At 42.1% G+C, this 15,698-nt stretch overlaps 4 protein-coding genes across 4 annotated transcripts; 2 read left to right on the top strand and 2 right to left on the bottom strand.

The window, feature by feature from the left end:
• Positions 1–88: 88 nt before the first annotated feature.
• Positions 89–2,369, top strand: Slc25A46a (Solute carrier family 25 member 46a). Its single transcript, XM_068296848.1, has 5 exons — positions 89–389; positions 450–570; positions 631–782; positions 843–1,182; positions 1,248–2,369. Exons 2-5 carry the CDS (start codon positions 452–454, stop codon positions 2,017–2,019), a joined length of 1,383 nt encoding a protein of 460 aa, XP_068152949.1. The 5' UTR covers positions 89–389; positions 450–451; the 3' UTR covers positions 2,020–2,369.
• Positions 2,370–2,676: 307 nt separating this feature from the next.
• mRpL3 (mitochondrial ribosomal protein L3) lies at positions 2,677–4,218 on the bottom strand. Its single transcript, XM_068296860.1, has 4 exons — positions 4,062–4,218; positions 3,893–4,007; positions 3,283–3,830; positions 2,677–3,221 (listed from the first exon to the last, which is right to left on the bottom strand). Exons 1-4 carry the CDS (start codon positions 4,097–4,099, stop codon positions 2,798–2,800), a joined length of 1,125 nt encoding a protein of 374 aa, XP_068152961.1. The 5' UTR covers positions 4,100–4,218; the 3' UTR covers positions 2,677–2,797.
• A 510-nt stretch (positions 4,219–4,728) lies between these two features.
• ras (Inosine-5'-monophosphate dehydrogenase ras) lies at positions 4,729–8,395 on the top strand. The gene is made up of 6 exons (XM_068302847.1): positions 4,729–4,942; positions 5,161–5,631; positions 5,944–6,094; positions 6,320–6,971; positions 7,098–7,638; positions 7,707–8,395. The coding sequence occupies exons 2-6, from the start codon at positions 5,456–5,458 to the stop codon at positions 7,810–7,812; spliced, it is 1,626 nt and encodes a 541-aa protein (XP_068158948.1). The 5' UTR covers positions 4,729–4,942; positions 5,161–5,455; the 3' UTR covers positions 7,813–8,395.
• A 233-nt stretch (positions 8,396–8,628) lies between these two features.
• On the bottom strand, positions 8,629–14,588 carry Rph (Rabphilin). Its single transcript, XM_068303045.1, has 5 exons — positions 14,276–14,588; positions 11,648–12,111; positions 10,129–11,018; positions 9,468–9,682; positions 8,629–9,397 (listed from the first exon to the last, which is right to left on the bottom strand). Exons 1-5 carry the CDS (start codon positions 14,350–14,352, stop codon positions 9,094–9,096), a joined length of 1,950 nt encoding a protein of 649 aa, XP_068159146.1. The 5' UTR covers positions 14,353–14,588; the 3' UTR covers positions 8,629–9,093.
• Between the last annotated feature and the right edge of the window lie 1,110 nt (positions 14,589–15,698).

Raw genomic sequence — 15,698 nt, 5'->3', positions numbered from 1 at the left:
GTTCACTTTGACTTTAATTTTGAATTTATATATCGATTGGCGCTTACATCACTGCCGGTTATCGGACTTTTTTTGCATGGCCTACCTTCGATTATTCTGGGTAATACAAACACAAACGCACGGCACTCAAATACATATACATGGAAATTCATATAGGCACATGTATAAGTTGAAAACAATTTGTTTTGATTTATTTTTTATAAATATTTTACACCTGTCGGCCGAGCAACACGTCTATAGGCATACAGACAGCGAAATACAGCGCTTATTTAAGCCGCATCTGAAGTACACAGAATCGCAATCGAAGGCGCCACTCACACATCTATAGATCCTAACACAGACACAAACCAACAGATTATGGCTGGCATAAACAATTATTCCAATTTGATGTAAGTAAAATCTGGATAAAAATCTCTCGCGAATAGTAATAGCTTTCGTTCATATACTAGATATGCCGCAAACCGGGGGGCAGTATGACGAAGAAGGAGACCGGCAGAACCAACATCCACATAAACAGAGGCCTCCGCCCCTGACAATTATCAGCGGCCCCAGCATGCACATGAGCAGCAGGTAAATACAATGCTGTAATTACATAAACGCAATCAATTCAATCTGGGCACTAATCCACAGTCTCGAAGATCGGGAAAAATCCATTGTGGATAACATAAATGCGGATCAGGATGCAATCACAAAGCTGAAATATGTCAATTCGGATCGAGATCTATCGTTGCCATTGGAGAAGCATAAGATGCTTGACAAATTCCTAGATAGCCAAGAGGATGGTGAGATTTAGAAGAAAGCGGTCCTTTTAGTTGAACTAAGCTGAATTATTCCTCTTGCAGATGTATCGATACGCAAATATCTTGTGTTCGGTGTTCAATGGGTATCACTAGTCACGGAAAATCTTCTCAGCCATCCATTTATTGTGCTACGTCGCCAATGCCAGGTCTATAATGCATCGCAGCGATATCACTTGCATCCGATATCGCTCTTACCAACCATTGTCCATCTGCATAGACGCCAGGGTGTGACCACTCTGTGGAAAGGTCTGGGTAGCTGTTTATTAGTCAGAGGAATGACTTTGGCCGTTGACGATGTGATATCAAAGGTTACCAGTTGGCCAAAAGATGTAGATAGTAGAACAACCCTGAAACGTTTTGGTCAGCATATCTTACTCAAATGGCAAGTGTAAATTGCTCAAGAGCCTCATTTCATTTACTTAACGAACTATTGCAATCTGTTTACAGCATCAGCATTGGACTTGTTGTGCCCTTTTATGCCGCTTCCCTGGTAGAGACTGTTCAAAGTGATATTGCCAGCGAAAAGCCGGGCCTGTTCGATGTGTTCCGTGAGGGCAGTCTGCGGCTATTCTATTGGAGTTCACCGCAAAAGGGACGCATGCTACCCGCCTGGGCCTTGATTGGTCCGAGCGTATCGTTAGGAATCACCAAATATCTGTTCAGTCTGGTCATTCGCGGCGTCTCGTCGCGCATAATGCGACGCCGTCTGACCCTTATGCAGGAGAGACGCGGAGCCAAATATCGCGACGATACATTGGAACATCAAAATGCTGAAATCTATGCCAATTTGATTGCCATGCTGACCACCGAGGTCATATTCTTCCCGTTTGAGACGATTTTGCATCGCCTGCAGCTTCAAGGCACGCGAACGATTATTGACAATCTGGACAATGGCTATGCAGTGGTTCCCATACTGACCAACTATCAAGGTGCTGTCGATTGTTATCGCACCACCATCCTTACAGAAGGTTTTAGCGGCCTCTACAAAGGATTTGGAGCCATGGTGCTGCAGTTTGCCGCCCATGTGGCTGTCATCAAGCTAACCAAGTGGGTTGTTGGCCAAATCACAGAGGTCATCTCGAATCGTCCGCCACCAGGCATTGTTCAATACTATAATCTGGATCGTGGTGCTGGTAACTCAAACTCAACAACCATATCGCCGAGTATCTCCAGCACTGAGTTAGATGTCCACAGTGTGGGACAGAACTCGCTCGATTAATAAGGGGGGAAAACAGTTGTTGTTATTGTTGGTTTTCCTAGATTCTTCTATTTTTTTCCCACAATTCTTCTTTATTTTTAATTATTTGTGTATAACAAAATTTAATTGTGTGGCAAATGTGTGCTGTTCCTTTTTCTTTTTCTGAGGGTGGGTAGCATATATAGGTATTTATATCAGTCAGATTTTTGTTCTGTTTCATTTTGCTGTGATAACTTCCACACTCGCCTTCAGAAGAAGAAAAAGATAAACAGAAAGTTAGTTTATATTACTTAATTTTTTCATCCCCCTATAGTAAAAAAAATTCAAGCAAAATAAAGCTACCCAAAAATGTTATTTATTGACAATTGAAATGACATTGTTTGATTTTTACTTCACTTGCAATCGAAATAAAGCTTATCAGATTTTGAGTTCAAAAGGGAATTACGCAGATAGATTCTCTTCAATCTTCTGTTCTACCCATTCAGCCAAAAACTTATCCAATTTATATGAAACATAAGATTTGGTTTCCTGGAAGTTGTATAACCAAATCTAGTGAAAGTCCTGCGGGCTAATCTGCAAACTAATCAATAGAAATAATCAGCAGCACGGACGATTATAATGTCAGATCACAAAAAGTATTTTAAGAAACAACTTAAGTTGAGGAATTAAAACACAAAATTTCATTTATCCTTGAATATTTTTTTTCCCTTAACTATGTGTGAAAAGCTTTGTGTGGAGTTTATGGTTGTACATATGTATATAACAAGAACGACGGTTTATTGTCATCAGCCAGACCCTATTACTCGGTCTTGTAGGTGATGGTCTCATCCTTGAAATCGTGCACTTGATCGTACCAGATATCTTCGGGTAAGGCAGCGGCATCATCCTCATAAAGCGTAGGGAATGGAGGGGCTTCTTTGGGCTTGCGCAGAGGTAGAATTGTGTCATAGATGTAGATCAGACCATTGGTTGAGCCGGGCACAGCGCTTCCCTGGACCCACATGACATTATACTTAGTGTTGATGCGCCATATGCGCAAGCCTTTGCTGATACGCCAGCGGTTGCCCATATGACCAGGCATTTTTGTGCCGGGCCAGACGCGTCCTTTTTCACCGCCGCCACCAATGTTGCCGGCACGCCGATGGGTCTTGGTCACGCCATGAGAGGCGGGCATACCTTTGAAGCCATGTCGCTTTACAACGCCCTGAAATCCATGATCCACGCTAAAGAACAGAAAAAAGTCAAGTGTACTCAGGTGAAACTAGAAATGAGAGTAATACTCACGTTTTGCCGCGAACATCGACAAACTCGCCAACACGAAAGTGACCAACATTAAGAGGTGTTCCCGGCGCCAAAGCCGCCTGCGGCGATACAATAAAGCGAGCCACATTCTTCTTGGGCATGACTCCCGAATCCCGAAATATTCCACAATACTCCTTAGTTAGCAGAGCGGGATTTGTACTCTCGGCTCCCACCAGCAGGCAACCGTATTTATGCAGGTTATGGACACTGGGCCGATGACTAGGCTGATATTCCTCAGGAGGAGTATACTTGATCACATGATTGTCCACAATCTGCAGAAGGGTCGTACGCACTCGTTCGCCATTCTTTAGCCACAGCGGATACTGACCAATTTTCCGAGCTATCACACCGCAACGACGGACTTTTGGTGTCCAAGGCTCAGCATCGACAGTCGGTTTTTCTATTGGGGTTTTTATTAGCTTCTGCTCATAGGTCTGTACTCCCTTGATCAGTGCTGGTGATCCGTATGTCTCATGCACAACTTCTTTAACGAAATTTCGATTCTCTGGGGTGACATAGTCATCGGTTTGCTGGTTATGTGGTGAATAATAATTAAGAATCATTATGAATTGTTTGGTAGCTTATTACTTACAGAGCGCTCCTTTCTCAGAAACCAATGTGGATTTCGTAAACGAGGCCGGCTCAGGTGGCCCTTTTCGCGCACTTGTGTAACCAAAACGCAGCTGTTGCTGCTGCCACTGCTCAACCTGCAAAGTGAGAAATTGGTTGAGTTGAAAAGGTTTCACATTCAATTTACGAACCTCAGGCGGGCCAAATCTCCTATAACTGTGCGCAGCATATTACTTATATAACTTTCATACAGAAATTAAATAAACTACACATAAATTGTTTATTTTCGTTAAAATAGGCGATATCGGCAGACCGCACCACTAGAGATGGCTCAATTCCGGCCCTGAACGATAGTCGTTAGAGGTGGGTTTTATTCAAAAAAGTTAAGCGGCAAATTGGTTCATGTATGAAATGCAGTACCCATAGCCAAATAATTGCGTTTCACTTTTTACTCAAATTTAAATTAAATTAAGCTAAAAATTAAGAAATTCAAAATACCACTTTAATAACAGCGTCTGGCTGTTTTTTGAGTTTCACAGAGTTGGTAACATAACACTAACTGTTATCTGAGAGTAACAAGCAGTGCTGCCACTATTTTCAAGACACAAAAAAAAAAACAAATTCGAATTCGAAGAATATACAAAATTTGAAAAATTATGTTATAATCCTGATTAATTATCAAAATGTGTGCCTTCAAATGTTTAAATATTCAATATTTGTAGATTAGTGGCTGATGGGATATTCAAAATAGGTTGCTAAAGTGGCAGCACTGGTAACAGTAACCGCGGTTAACAGAATTCCGTGTGGCTCACATTTTAATTTTTTGCAGTGCAGAAGAAATTATAAAATCGGAAAATTTGTTTAACTGTATTTTTGATTTCGAGCTGAGCGGACGTGTATTGGCCGTAAAGTTTGTACTTTTCCACGCTGAACAACACGTGTGTGTGTCGGCAAGTTTGTATATATTTATTGCCAGGATAAACTTAGAGAAAGAATTAATTGAGAATTAACATTGATTTACAACACATTTGTTAGAATTGTTTAGCTGCCGCTTTGGTTGCCTTTTCGATTGGTAAGCGCCATAAAACCATGTGCTTCATACCCCCCACCCTCCCTGCCTACCAACCGGCTATATACCTTTCCTTTCCAATCATCTGTGTTTTACCCTCATCCCTCTTATTCTCTGACCAATGACCATTGACGATGACAGTTCAATTAACGCATTTAACCTTTATTTTATTTTGTATTTAATTTTTCTCTGTTTGCTCCTGTTTGCTTCTTCTTGTTCAGTTAAACACAACGAGTCGGCAACAAAAACGTTTTGCAAATTGCGTTGTGCAATTTCTTAGGTACGAATGAGAATTTTTGTATTGCATTGAAGGAGGAGAGAGAACACAGAGAGACCCCATAAAGACAGAGCAGAGATAGAGGAGGATCAAAAGCGTCGCCGGCACTAGCAGCAGCAGCGACGTCAACGTTCTAAGATCGCGATAAAAAAAAAAAAACTTGGGCCATTGCCTCTGCTATTTCTTGATATTTTGTTGATTTTTCTGTGCCTGTTATCAATAATATTATTATAATTACTATGGCAAGCAAGCAACAAGCATCACAAGAACAACAAGTGGCCCCCGGCACAGCGAGCAAAGTCAATGGTTTTGTTGCAGCAACAGGAGCTAGTGGCGCAACTGGAGATGCTGTGGAGTTGCAAGATGGCCTGTGTTGTGAGGAACTGTTTAATAACGGTGATGGTCTTACCTACAAGTAAGTACATGCATGGCCAACAAGACATCATTAAGTCGGACCAATTGGCCTAATTGATTAATAGTTCAATGAGTTGGGACAAAACTCTAGAATTTTAAAAATTCTTATTAGTCACTACTTTGGACGATTTCTTATTAGTTTATTTATGTGATAACTTAACGATTTCCACTTTTTAATCTGATCGTTCTGTATACTCTAACTCTTTTCAAACTATCGTTCGCTTTCTATGTGTGTGTGTGTGTATAACCAATCTATGCTTTTCGTCTCTTCCTCCACCACATCACGTCTTGTGTTTTCAAATCACCATCGCAGCGACTTTCTCATATTACCCGGCTACATAGACTTTGCCGCCGAGGAGGTTGATCTCAGTTCACCACTAACGAAGGCCATCACATTGAGAGCACCGCTAGTTAGCTCGCCCATGGATACAGTAACCGAGTCGGAGATGGCCATAGCCATGGCGGTAAGTAGCACCACGCAAGCACGCACACACCTCACCTCACCCACTTCACTTCACATCAATCACCCAATCAGTCACTCACTCATTGTGCAGTGTATGTATGAGGTGATGATGAGGTGACGCTCCAGTTGTGGTTGTAATTGAACACTCTTATGCGCCTCTCTAACCGCTCTCGCTATATTTTATCCTATCCCATCTGATGTCGCGTTCGTCGCGTCCGTCGCGCAGCTGTGTGGTGGCATTGGCATCATCCATCACAACTGCACGCCGGAATATCAAGCGTTGGAGGTGCACAAGGTTAAGAAATACAAACATGGCTTTATGCGCGACCCCTCGGTAATGTCGCCCAATAATACAGTTGGTGATGTCCTCGAGGCTAGACGCAAAAATGGCTTCACCGGCTATCCCGTTACCGAGAATGGCAAACTTGGTGGTAAACTCTTGGGCATGGTTACCTCACGTGATATCGATTTCCGTGAGAACCAACCGAATCTCCTATTGGCCGATATAATGACTACCGAGCTGATCACAGCACCCGATGGCATCACATTACCAACGGCCAATAATATTCTTGAGAAGAGTAAGAAGGGTAAACTACCTATAGTAAATCAGGCTGGTGAATTGGTTGCCATGATTGCTCGGACCGATTTGAAGAAGGCTCGATCCTATCCGAACGCGTCAAAAGATTCCAATAAGCAACTATTGGTGGGCGCTGCCATAGGAACACGGCATGAGGACAAGGCTCGTCTACAATTGCTGGTGGCCAATGGCGTCGATGTCATCATATTGGATTCATCGCAAGGCAATTCCATCTATCAGGTTGAAATGATTAAATACATCAAGGAAAAGTATCCGGAATTGCAAGTGATAGGCGGCAATGGTAAGAGCATACATCATTATAATAATTTCCATCCTCACAAACTAATTACTCATTTCCGCCTCTTTCCAACCTTTGCGTCTTTGTCTTTCTGTCTCCCTGCCTGTTTGTGATCATGCTTCTCCTCAGTTGTCACACGTGCCCAGGCAAAGAATTTAATTGATGCCGGTGTCGATGGTCTACGCGTCGGCATGGGCTCTGGCTCCATATGCATCACTCAAGAGGTTATGGCCTGCGGTTGCCCACAGGCCACAGCCGTTTATCAAGTGTCCACATATGCCAAACAATTTGGCGTTCCAGTTATTGCCGATGGCGGCATTCAATCGATTGGACATATTGTCAAAGCGTTGGCCTTAGGTGCCAGTGCTGTTATGATGGGCTCTCTTTTGGCTGGCACATCGGAGGCTCCCGGTGAGTATTTCTTTTCGGATGGTGTGCGCCTGAAGAAATATCGCGGCATGGGCTCATTGGAGGCAATGGAACGCGGCGATGCCAAAGGGGCGGCCATGTCACGTTATTACCACAATGAGATGGATAAAATGAAGGTGGCCCAAGGTGTTAGCGGCAGCATTGTCGATAAGGGAAGTGTATTGCGGTATTTGCCCTATCTGGAGTGCGGGTTGCAACACAGTTGTCAAGATATTGGGGCCAATTCGGTGCTTAAGTTAAGGTAAGAGCCACACTCAAAACTCTCTCTTGAACTCATAAATTACAATTGTTTTTGTTATTGTTCTCCAGGGAAATGATCTATAATGGGCGACTGCGTTTCATGAAACGCACACATTCGGCCCAATTGGAGGGCAATGTCCATGGACTTTTCAGCTATGAGAAGCGTCTCTTCTAACATATGCCCAATGCTGCGTCCTTTCAGCAGCCCCCACAGCAACATCATAACCAGCAGCAACAGCAACAACATCAGCATCATCATGTTCGTTCCCGTTCCAATTTTACTTCAGCTGCAGCTGCCAACTGTGGGCGTGGCATTTTTCCAGTTTTTAAAACTTGAGCTAAAGGGACACACACACAAACACTCTTTCGATTCCAATGATTTGGAGGTTCTCTAAAGGCCTAGCTATAGAGGAGAATCGTCTGCATCCACACCCCAAACTTTCTCCACGATCCTTCCAAACAAAAAAGAAAAAGTTAAAAAAAAAATACAAATATTTGATGTATACTCTATGTTAAGCGTTTTTGGAATCTTAAATACTGTAATACCATTTACCATATGTATCACACTCGCCAGTTAATCAATTTTCGCAATTGCGTACTTACCTAATTAGTACATTATACATATATATTAATATATATACATATATATTTCATAGGGATTATTACCATTTATTGTGTGTAGATCACTGAGAACTTCAGCTCGATATGCCAAACTTATTAAATGTAAACTGAATAATTAAAAAACCAAAACGAAAACATTTCAATTGCATTTATTCATTATTGGATTTGTCGAATACCTTCGATCTGTTCAGGATGAGAGAAAAACAATTGTTAACAATCAATAATGTGGTTTGTATTATCAATATGTTTTATTGGTTTATTTTGATTTCGTTAATCATAAGTAGAAGTACATATGTATATGTATGTGTACTTGCAATATATGTATGTATATGTAAATGTTGAATTAAATTTAAAAATTTTCGGTTTTTCGGTTTCGGTTAGAAATGCAATTAGTATTTAATTTGATAAACCCCTTTATAAGGACACTTAAATAAAGCCTACATGCAGTATACCAAATGTTTTGATAAGAACAAAAAAAAATATACGTATACGTATATATATGGAAATTTTAATATATTAATATAAGAGAAGATTTTCTTGTTGTTGGGGGAAAAAAAGCAAATCTCACACATTCCACTCACACACACGCACACACACACACTCATGCAGCCGTTCGGACATTCTGGCACACTCACACAGGCATATCAAAAATATATATATATATATGTATGTATATTTGTATGTGTATATGTCTATATGGATATACATACGTCATTAATAATATATATACTCTATACAGATACATATTATGCGATTAGGTAGTTGGAATTAGCATTTAGGTAGGTAGGTAGTTAGTTGGTTAGTTAGTTAGAGGGAAGGATTGTGTAGACGAGCTCTAGTGGGTAGGATTGTCAGCGGCCAGGCAATGCCACTTCTCATGGAAATGATCGGGCAAACGAATGCAATCCAGCCATTGCTGCAGACGTTCGCCCTTGCTTTGAGCGCCCAATTGAAGACTGCCAAGGAAATCGTTGCTTTTACCCAGGTCCTTGTCCCACACAGTTAGGATGAGCATCTCCTTGTTGAGATCATGTGGACTGGCCTCGAAATAGAACTCTTCATTGTAAACGGGGTTCAGTGTGCGCCACTTAACGCTTGTCTTGTGCTTCTTATTCTTGTGCGCATCCGGCTTGAGTTGCCTAAAACCAAACGGCAACAAAGAAACTCAATTATAATAATAATGACAGCTTAAAACCGACTCGTCCTCACAATTTGACAAACGGATCGGAACTGCCGTTGCTATCCATGGCCATCAAATTGATGCATTGCTTCACATCCACGACCAGAGCCCGTCGCTTTGTATTGTAGCACAAGGATAGCAACATTTTGCCATTGGGCCAATTCTGGGACATCTCGGCCACATTGCTATACTGATCCTCCGCGCCCAGCGGCACCGATATGCGATACTGCGATGTGCTGTGCACCTGCAAAGTAAATTAATTCCGTTAACTTTTCAAATTTTCAGTCAATCTCAAATTTTGACTTCCTGCTCTTGTTGTGGCAAGGAATGCAAAATGGTTCCCCCTAAAGTATGCAAGGGGCTGTCGAGAAGCTGACTTTTTCAAAACACGTTGATAATCCTCAATTTAAATCGATTTCAATTGAAATTGGAATGAAAATAGTTTCACTTGTCTGTAGAATATTACGAAATAGTTCAGATGCTGACAACGCAGAGAAGGAGGCATTTCGGCCCCATGAAGTATATATATTCTTGATCTGTTACACAACTTTCCCAGATCTAGATCTTGCAATTAGATATTTGTCTTTCAAACTCTATTATCCGTTTTGTAATTGATTGAAAGTGAAAACCGAAAACCATTTCACGCTCCTTTTACAAAAATATGTAGAATAAACAGAAAACTAAACTCACCGTCGACAGGCACACCTTGGCTGCACCCAAAAAATCATGTCCGTATTTATCGTCGTCGAATAGGGCCACATAGAGCAGGGAGTTGCCCAATTCTTCGGGCTCCACGCCCACAAACTGTAGGGTCTCATTGAATTCAGGATTTCTTGTCTTGTGGACAGTTTTGGTGCGTTGCCATCGTGTGTATTTGGCATGTGCCTCGGGCGTGATTATATTCAGCATGCAGTAGGGATCGGCCAGACCAGCTGAGTCCATGGCTGGTAGATCCCTCGCTCGCACCATTGTACAGTCCAGACTGTGAAAGTTTTCACGATAACTTATCGAAATTTCCAGCCAACCGAGCAATGGATCGCGACAATGCTGCTGCGAGTGACCCGTAATGGCCTGCGATTGCAATTGAGATTGAGACTGGGACTGCGATTGGGATTGGGTAGCCGAATTGCCAGAGCCCGAACTATCGCTAATGGACCACGATGAGCTGATTGAACCGCGTCGCAAAAAGCTGCTCTCTCTGCGCAATTGGGCCACAGTCGAGGCATTCGAGACACTAATGTTGTCATAGTCCATACATTCAGAATTCCGATGTTGCTGCTGCTGACTCTGCTGGCGTCCAAAAAAGAAGGACTGGGATAATTTGCGTTCACCGCCATCGATGAAATTGCGTATGGAGCCGTAGGCACGCAAACGAAAACTGTCCTCACGTTGAAGTTTACCCAATGGCCTCATTTTGCCGCCCATTGCCGCCCCATCCAGCTCATCTTCGGGCTCCGAATGGCCACTGGCGCTGCCATTGCTGCTGCTGCTGCTGCTGTCGTTGACACGTATCGTCAATTTTTTCACCCGTCCAGCCCTTGTGGGCGTGCCATGGCAACTTTGAACTGCTCGCATATCGCCTGCGATAAGATAATGTGGATGATTAGCGATGCAATTCTCAAAACACCACCCAATTACACGAATCCTTAGTCGTGACCAAAAATCTAATTATGAATACTCAGATGACTACCCCCCGAATTGGGACCTCAAAAACCTGACTATTTTCGATTCTTTGAAAAGTTTATTCTTAGTAAAATTGATCTTTCTCCTTCTTATGAACTGTAATCAACTAAAAGAATTTTAAATGGATTCTTGATTTTCATATAGAATCAAATCTGGGGGGACTCAAGGACTCGATGCCTTCACATTGTTGTCTCAAAAAAGCAAAGGAAAGAGAAACCGATCAAAACGTCCATCTTATGAAATTTGTGGTATTTGTTGGCTATGGCTAATCGTCTCAAAAACAAATTTGCTTGATGATCTTGGTCTGAATATATCGTCCTAGCCGAGAATTTGTCCATTATTAGGGTTTGAGCAACTCAAAGGCAAATTTTGGAAAAGTTACTTCTTATTGGGTTTCAAGTCTTTGAGTTGTTTCGTATTGAAAAGTCGTGTGCAAAAGTTTAACTAGAAGGACATTCCGGTTTTCACTTTCAATCGTTATTCTCTTTTCGGTTGTAAAATCATTGAGCATGGAGATAGAACCTACCTGGACCTGGTCCTGTGTTGAGTGTGGGCGTAGGCGTGGCACTGGCACTGCGTGGCATATCGTATTTGGGAAGACCCTTGAAGAACCATGCGCCGGACTTCTTCCACATTTCGCGAGTTTCTGAACAAATGCGACATAGCCAAATTTCGCGTGTCCTTTCGCTAGTGTGATATCGTATGTTAATATCCACACTACATTTTGTGCACACAGCCTGGCGGCAATCCTCGCAAATGATGCGGTGTGGTCGCAGGAGACCGAAAGCATCGCCGCAGAGGCGGCAACAATTGGGTCCGCGTTCGACAGCATGTTGTTTAATCTTCTCGACTCGCTCCACAAGGCGACCGACACGCTGACGCTCGGCAATCTCGATTTCCTCATTGCGACGTATCACGGATATGATGGCCTCCTGCTCTTCTGGACGTAGGGGTTCACTGGTCTTTGAACTACTCCAGCCGGCTCTCAATCTGCAACAGAAACAAAAACCACACGCAAAGTAGCTCTAGGTGTCAGTTTTTATGGATGGTTTCCCCTAATGAGGGTCATTAGGGGTTTCTTTTTTGTATGTGTGTTTATTATTCTTTTTTTTTAGGGGGACAGTCAAAGCTTAATGCGGTTTTCGTGTTGGTCTTGTCCCCCTTGCCGCCTCCTTTTGTGGCCCTTGCTCTCTTTTTTCGGTCTCCGTCTCTCTGTGAGACTAAAATGTCAAGTTCAAAGTTAATTAACTCGTCCAAGCTTAGCCTTGTTGGCTCTGCCAGCATCAGCATCAGCCTTGGGGTCTCGGCTGCGTTTATAGCCACTTGGAATCACTTACACATGGCGTCAAAAAAAGTTAACCTCAACCCCAGCTAAACATTCTCTCGGCCGTCCTCCGTCTGCCATCTCAGTTACTTACTGTTTTTACCCACATTACATACGGGCACGTAACCATGTGGCTTGGTTTGGCATGCAAATCCGGGCCGAGTGTTGTTTTCTTTTTTTTTTTCTGCCATTTTATGCCCGTCACGGGTTTATTGACTTGCCTCGTTTAAATTATACATGATGAATGAATGAACTTATAAATTATGAAGGGGGAAACAGGGAGAGAGAGAGGCAGATCTTTTGATAGAGTTTTCGAATTCTTTTACTTCATCAGTAGCGAGTGAACTGAGCCGAAGCTAGAGAATGGAATACCCAAAGGATCTTTCCACCAAATCCACCCCCTAAAGTTAATGTCGGTTAAAGCAACACTTTTGTCATCTTAAATCTTTTGAGAATTAAGAGAGATCTATCCCTTTTCTGGCAGCCCTTAAAAGTAGGCAAAGACTTTACTTTTTGAAAAACTTGGGATACAAGATTTACTTCTACTGTCCACTCTGGCTGAGATCAGTCATTACATTTGCCACCTTTCTGCTCAGAAGTTTCTTAACACAACTGTACATAATTTACTCTTTTTGATCACCTTCACTTAGGGAAATAAATAAGCAAAACCATCGTGTTTTTGAGTACAGCACGTGTATACGAGGCCTTGTTACTGATACCGAAACGTTTCTTTATTGGTGTGCGTGTCAAGTATGTGTGTCTGTGTGTGTGTGTGTTCGGGAGTTCCCTTGAGTTTGAATTTGAATTTCAAAATACACCCCCTGCCGATGGTAAAGTGTGAATTTCCTTTTTCCTAGGCACTTGAACTCCCTCAAACCAACTGAGAATTGATTTCAAAGCCCCAAAGAGTAGGCTATATATATTGCATTAATGCATATATATACATATATTTATTTATGTGTGTGTGTGTGTGTGTGTCGGTCTGTGTGTGTGTGTGTGCCAACATATGTTTTCTATTAACAATGCCATAAAATGGGCTGGCAGCAATATTAAAATTGAATTAATCTGTCAGCGGGGTAATAATTATGATTAGAATACTTTGGTGTTGCTCATCGTCGTCGTTGTTGTTGCTGGTGCTATTGCTGTTCTTGTTGTTGCTCCCCTGCAGTCTCAGGGTCAAACCAGCCCAACTATTCAGTCTATCCTCCCCTCCCCCCATACCTACACAATCCTACTCCATTCAAGCGTTTCCCTCATTGTCTCTACAGATCCAAAAATCCAACAACGGTTTGTTGTGTGTGTATTTCATTTGATTAGGCTACAATTTCATTTTATCCATTTTGCTTTTGTTTTTTAGTTAATCAAGCACACACATACATACTCAAACTGCACACGCACACAAAGTGCACACAGACAAACTTAATTAAATTATAACTAAAGCTTTTGTCAAGTTTTTGGCTAACTGTTGCACACACACACACACAGACACACAGACACAGATACATATACGAATAAAGAGAACCTGGCATTATTCCTTATCAGTTTTAGTTTGATTTGGCTTTTATGCTAACGCTCCAGGTACAAAGTAATAGTAATAGAGTGGTGTGTACAGAGGGATGAGATGGGGTGGAGTGGATACTATGTTGTTTGAAACAATTGTGCATTGTAGACAATTGTTGCATTGTCTCAATGTCATTTGCCTGCTGCCTATCCAGGCTGGATTCCGCATCTCTAAGCCCACCTCCTGTCCCTTTGTTGCTTTCCCTTCTCTATCGTAACATCTCTTTATCTTCTGTCTCTGTGTATTGCCATCTTTGTTACTCTACTTACTTGGCTCGCAAGGCCAGCTGCCTGTCACTGGGACAGACAAACTTATTTGCCGTATTATTACGATTTTGAAAGTCCATTTTGTCACATTATTTTTCCAGTACGCACACACACACACACACACGCGCACAAAATAGCGATTAAGGATGGTCAGTAAAGAATATATTTCAAATTACAATTTAGAAAACAAAAAAATATTGAAAACCCGTTGACTGCTTCTAGGCGCGTCGCGCTTTTTAATTCTCTCCGTTGTTTGCCGTTTGCTGTTGATTTCCGGCGTATGGCTAGATATGTAGAGAGTACGTCCAAAGGCTAACGTAGCTGCAGCACAACTGGCAAGCGACAACCGACGAGCCTAGCTGGCTGGCTGGCAGGCTATCCAAAACAAGGCGGTTACTGGAGATGGCAACGCTTTTTTATCGATAAGTTCGTGTGGGTTCCGAAAGCATAAACACCTGACAAGTCTCAAATTTCACAGGCACACTAGGATTAAAGTTACATTTTGATTTGAAGTTATAATCCTCAATTATTACTATAATGCATAAAAACAGTACCGGACTAAAGCCCTAAAGGAGTTAAAGTAAAATTGCACCCCACAAAATATTCTGTTGCCAAATTAGATCTCTGTCCATGCTTTTAACGTTCTTTAACTACATTTAAATCTTACAGAAAGTTTTATTTCATTGAATTTTCAACAATATATTGCCTACTTAGGAGGGCAGAAGTCATCCGGTTTACCCCAAAGATCCGACTTTGGTAAAATGGCCAACATATAATCTAAATGGTCAACGCAACCCGGCTGAGGTTACGAATTTCATATCAATTTATTTCACAGAACATCCCAAGCAAGGGCGAATTTCCTGGTGAAGGGCGATAACTGTTGACTAATGCTATCGGTTTCCTCTCTCACTTCGTCACTTGTCACTCACTCTCAGCCTGTTGCACAGTGAGGCCAGAAACAGAGAACTAAGCCCACCATATGGCGCCCACAGGAAGCAGCTCAAGTGGAGCCAACGACCACGAGGAGGGCAACGATGTTGATGTTGTTCGGGGTGGGTGGTGAAAATGTTTGGTTGGGGTATTTCAGTGGAGAGTTTAGTTCAGGCATATTTGCACGCGTACAGGCCAAAAGCAAAGCTCCATCTATGCGGCGTCATGGTAACCACTTCAGCACGCTGTGCTCGCTCTATTGCTATCTCTTTTCATCTTTGCACATGCCACATAATTTCATTGCATATTTTAATGGTGGGGCTCGTATTCGAGGGGTGTTGAAATATTAGTTAGTTTTGTGCAAAAAAAAAAAAAAAAAAAAAGAAAGAACACAAAATAAATATACAAATACATGTATTGTTGGTTTATTTCTTTTCTTTATGGTTTCTCTTTGTCAGTGTCAACTGATGTCCAAGGCAACGCACGTCAGAATCAC

The sequence above is a fragment of the Drosophila tropicalis genome, unplaced genomic scaffold, assembly GCF_018151085.1.
Source record: "Drosophila tropicalis isolate 14030-0801.00 unplaced genomic scaffold, ASM1815108v1 contig_158, whole genome shotgun sequence".
In the NCBI taxonomy this organism is placed as follows: domain Eukaryota; kingdom Metazoa; phylum Arthropoda; class Insecta; order Diptera; family Drosophilidae; genus Drosophila; species Drosophila tropicalis.
Note: the sequence above shows the minus strand (reverse complement) of the source record. Positions and strands in the feature narration are given on the sequence as shown.

What these genes read in the sequence shown, in the direction of transcription:
- Slc25A46a (XM_068296848.1), top strand. Translation starts at nt 452, where the DNA reads ATGCCGCAAACCGGGGGGCAGTATGACGAAGAAGGAGACCGGCAGAAC. An exon ending in CCTAGATAGCCAAGAGGATG is followed by an intron (nt 783 to 842) that starts GTGAGATTTAGA and finishes TTCCTCTTGCAG; the next exon opens with ATGTATCGATACGCAAATAT. An exon ending in CAGCATATCTTACTCAAATG is followed by an intron (nt 1,183 to 1,247) that starts GCAAGTGTAAAT and finishes ATCTGTTTACAG; the next exon opens with CATCAGCATTGGACTTGTTG.
- Rph (XM_068303045.1), bottom strand. Translation starts at nt 14,352, where the DNA reads ATGGACTTTCAAAATCGTAATAATACGGCAAATAAGTTTGTCTGTCCC. An exon ending in CAACACAGGACCAGGTCCAG is followed by an intron (nt 11,019 to 11,647) that starts GTAGGTTCTATC and finishes ATCTTATCGCAG; the next exon opens with GCGATATGCGAGCAGTTCAA. An exon ending in TCCGATCCGTTTGTCAAATT is followed by an intron (nt 9,398 to 9,467) that starts GTGAGGACGAGT and finishes GTTTGGTTTTAG; the next exon opens with GCAACTCAAGCCGGATGCGC.
- ras (XM_068302847.1), top strand. Translation starts at nt 5,456, where the DNA reads ATGGCAAGCAAGCAACAAGCATCACAAGAACAACAAGTGGCCCCCGGC. An exon ending in AGATGGCCATAGCCATGGCG is followed by an intron (nt 6,095 to 6,319) that starts GTAAGTAGCACC and finishes TCCGTCGCGCAG; the next exon opens with CTGTGTGGTGGCATTGGCAT. An exon ending in GCAAGTGATAGGCGGCAATG is followed by an intron (nt 6,972 to 7,097) that starts GTAAGAGCATAC and finishes GCTTCTCCTCAG; the next exon opens with TTGTCACACGTGCCCAGGCA.
- mRpL3 (XM_068296860.1), bottom strand. Translation starts at nt 4,099, where the DNA reads ATGCTGCGCACAGTTATAGGAGATTTGGCCCGCCTGAG. An exon ending in GGAGATTTGGCCCGCCTGAG is followed by an intron (nt 4,008 to 4,061) that starts GTTCGTAAATTG and finishes CTCACTTTGCAG; the next exon opens with GTTGAGCAGTGGCAGCAGCA. An exon ending in TTCTGAGAAAGGAGCGCTCT is followed by an intron (nt 3,831 to 3,892) that starts GTAAGTAATAAG and finishes CCACATAACCAG; the next exon opens with CAAACCGATGACTATGTCAC.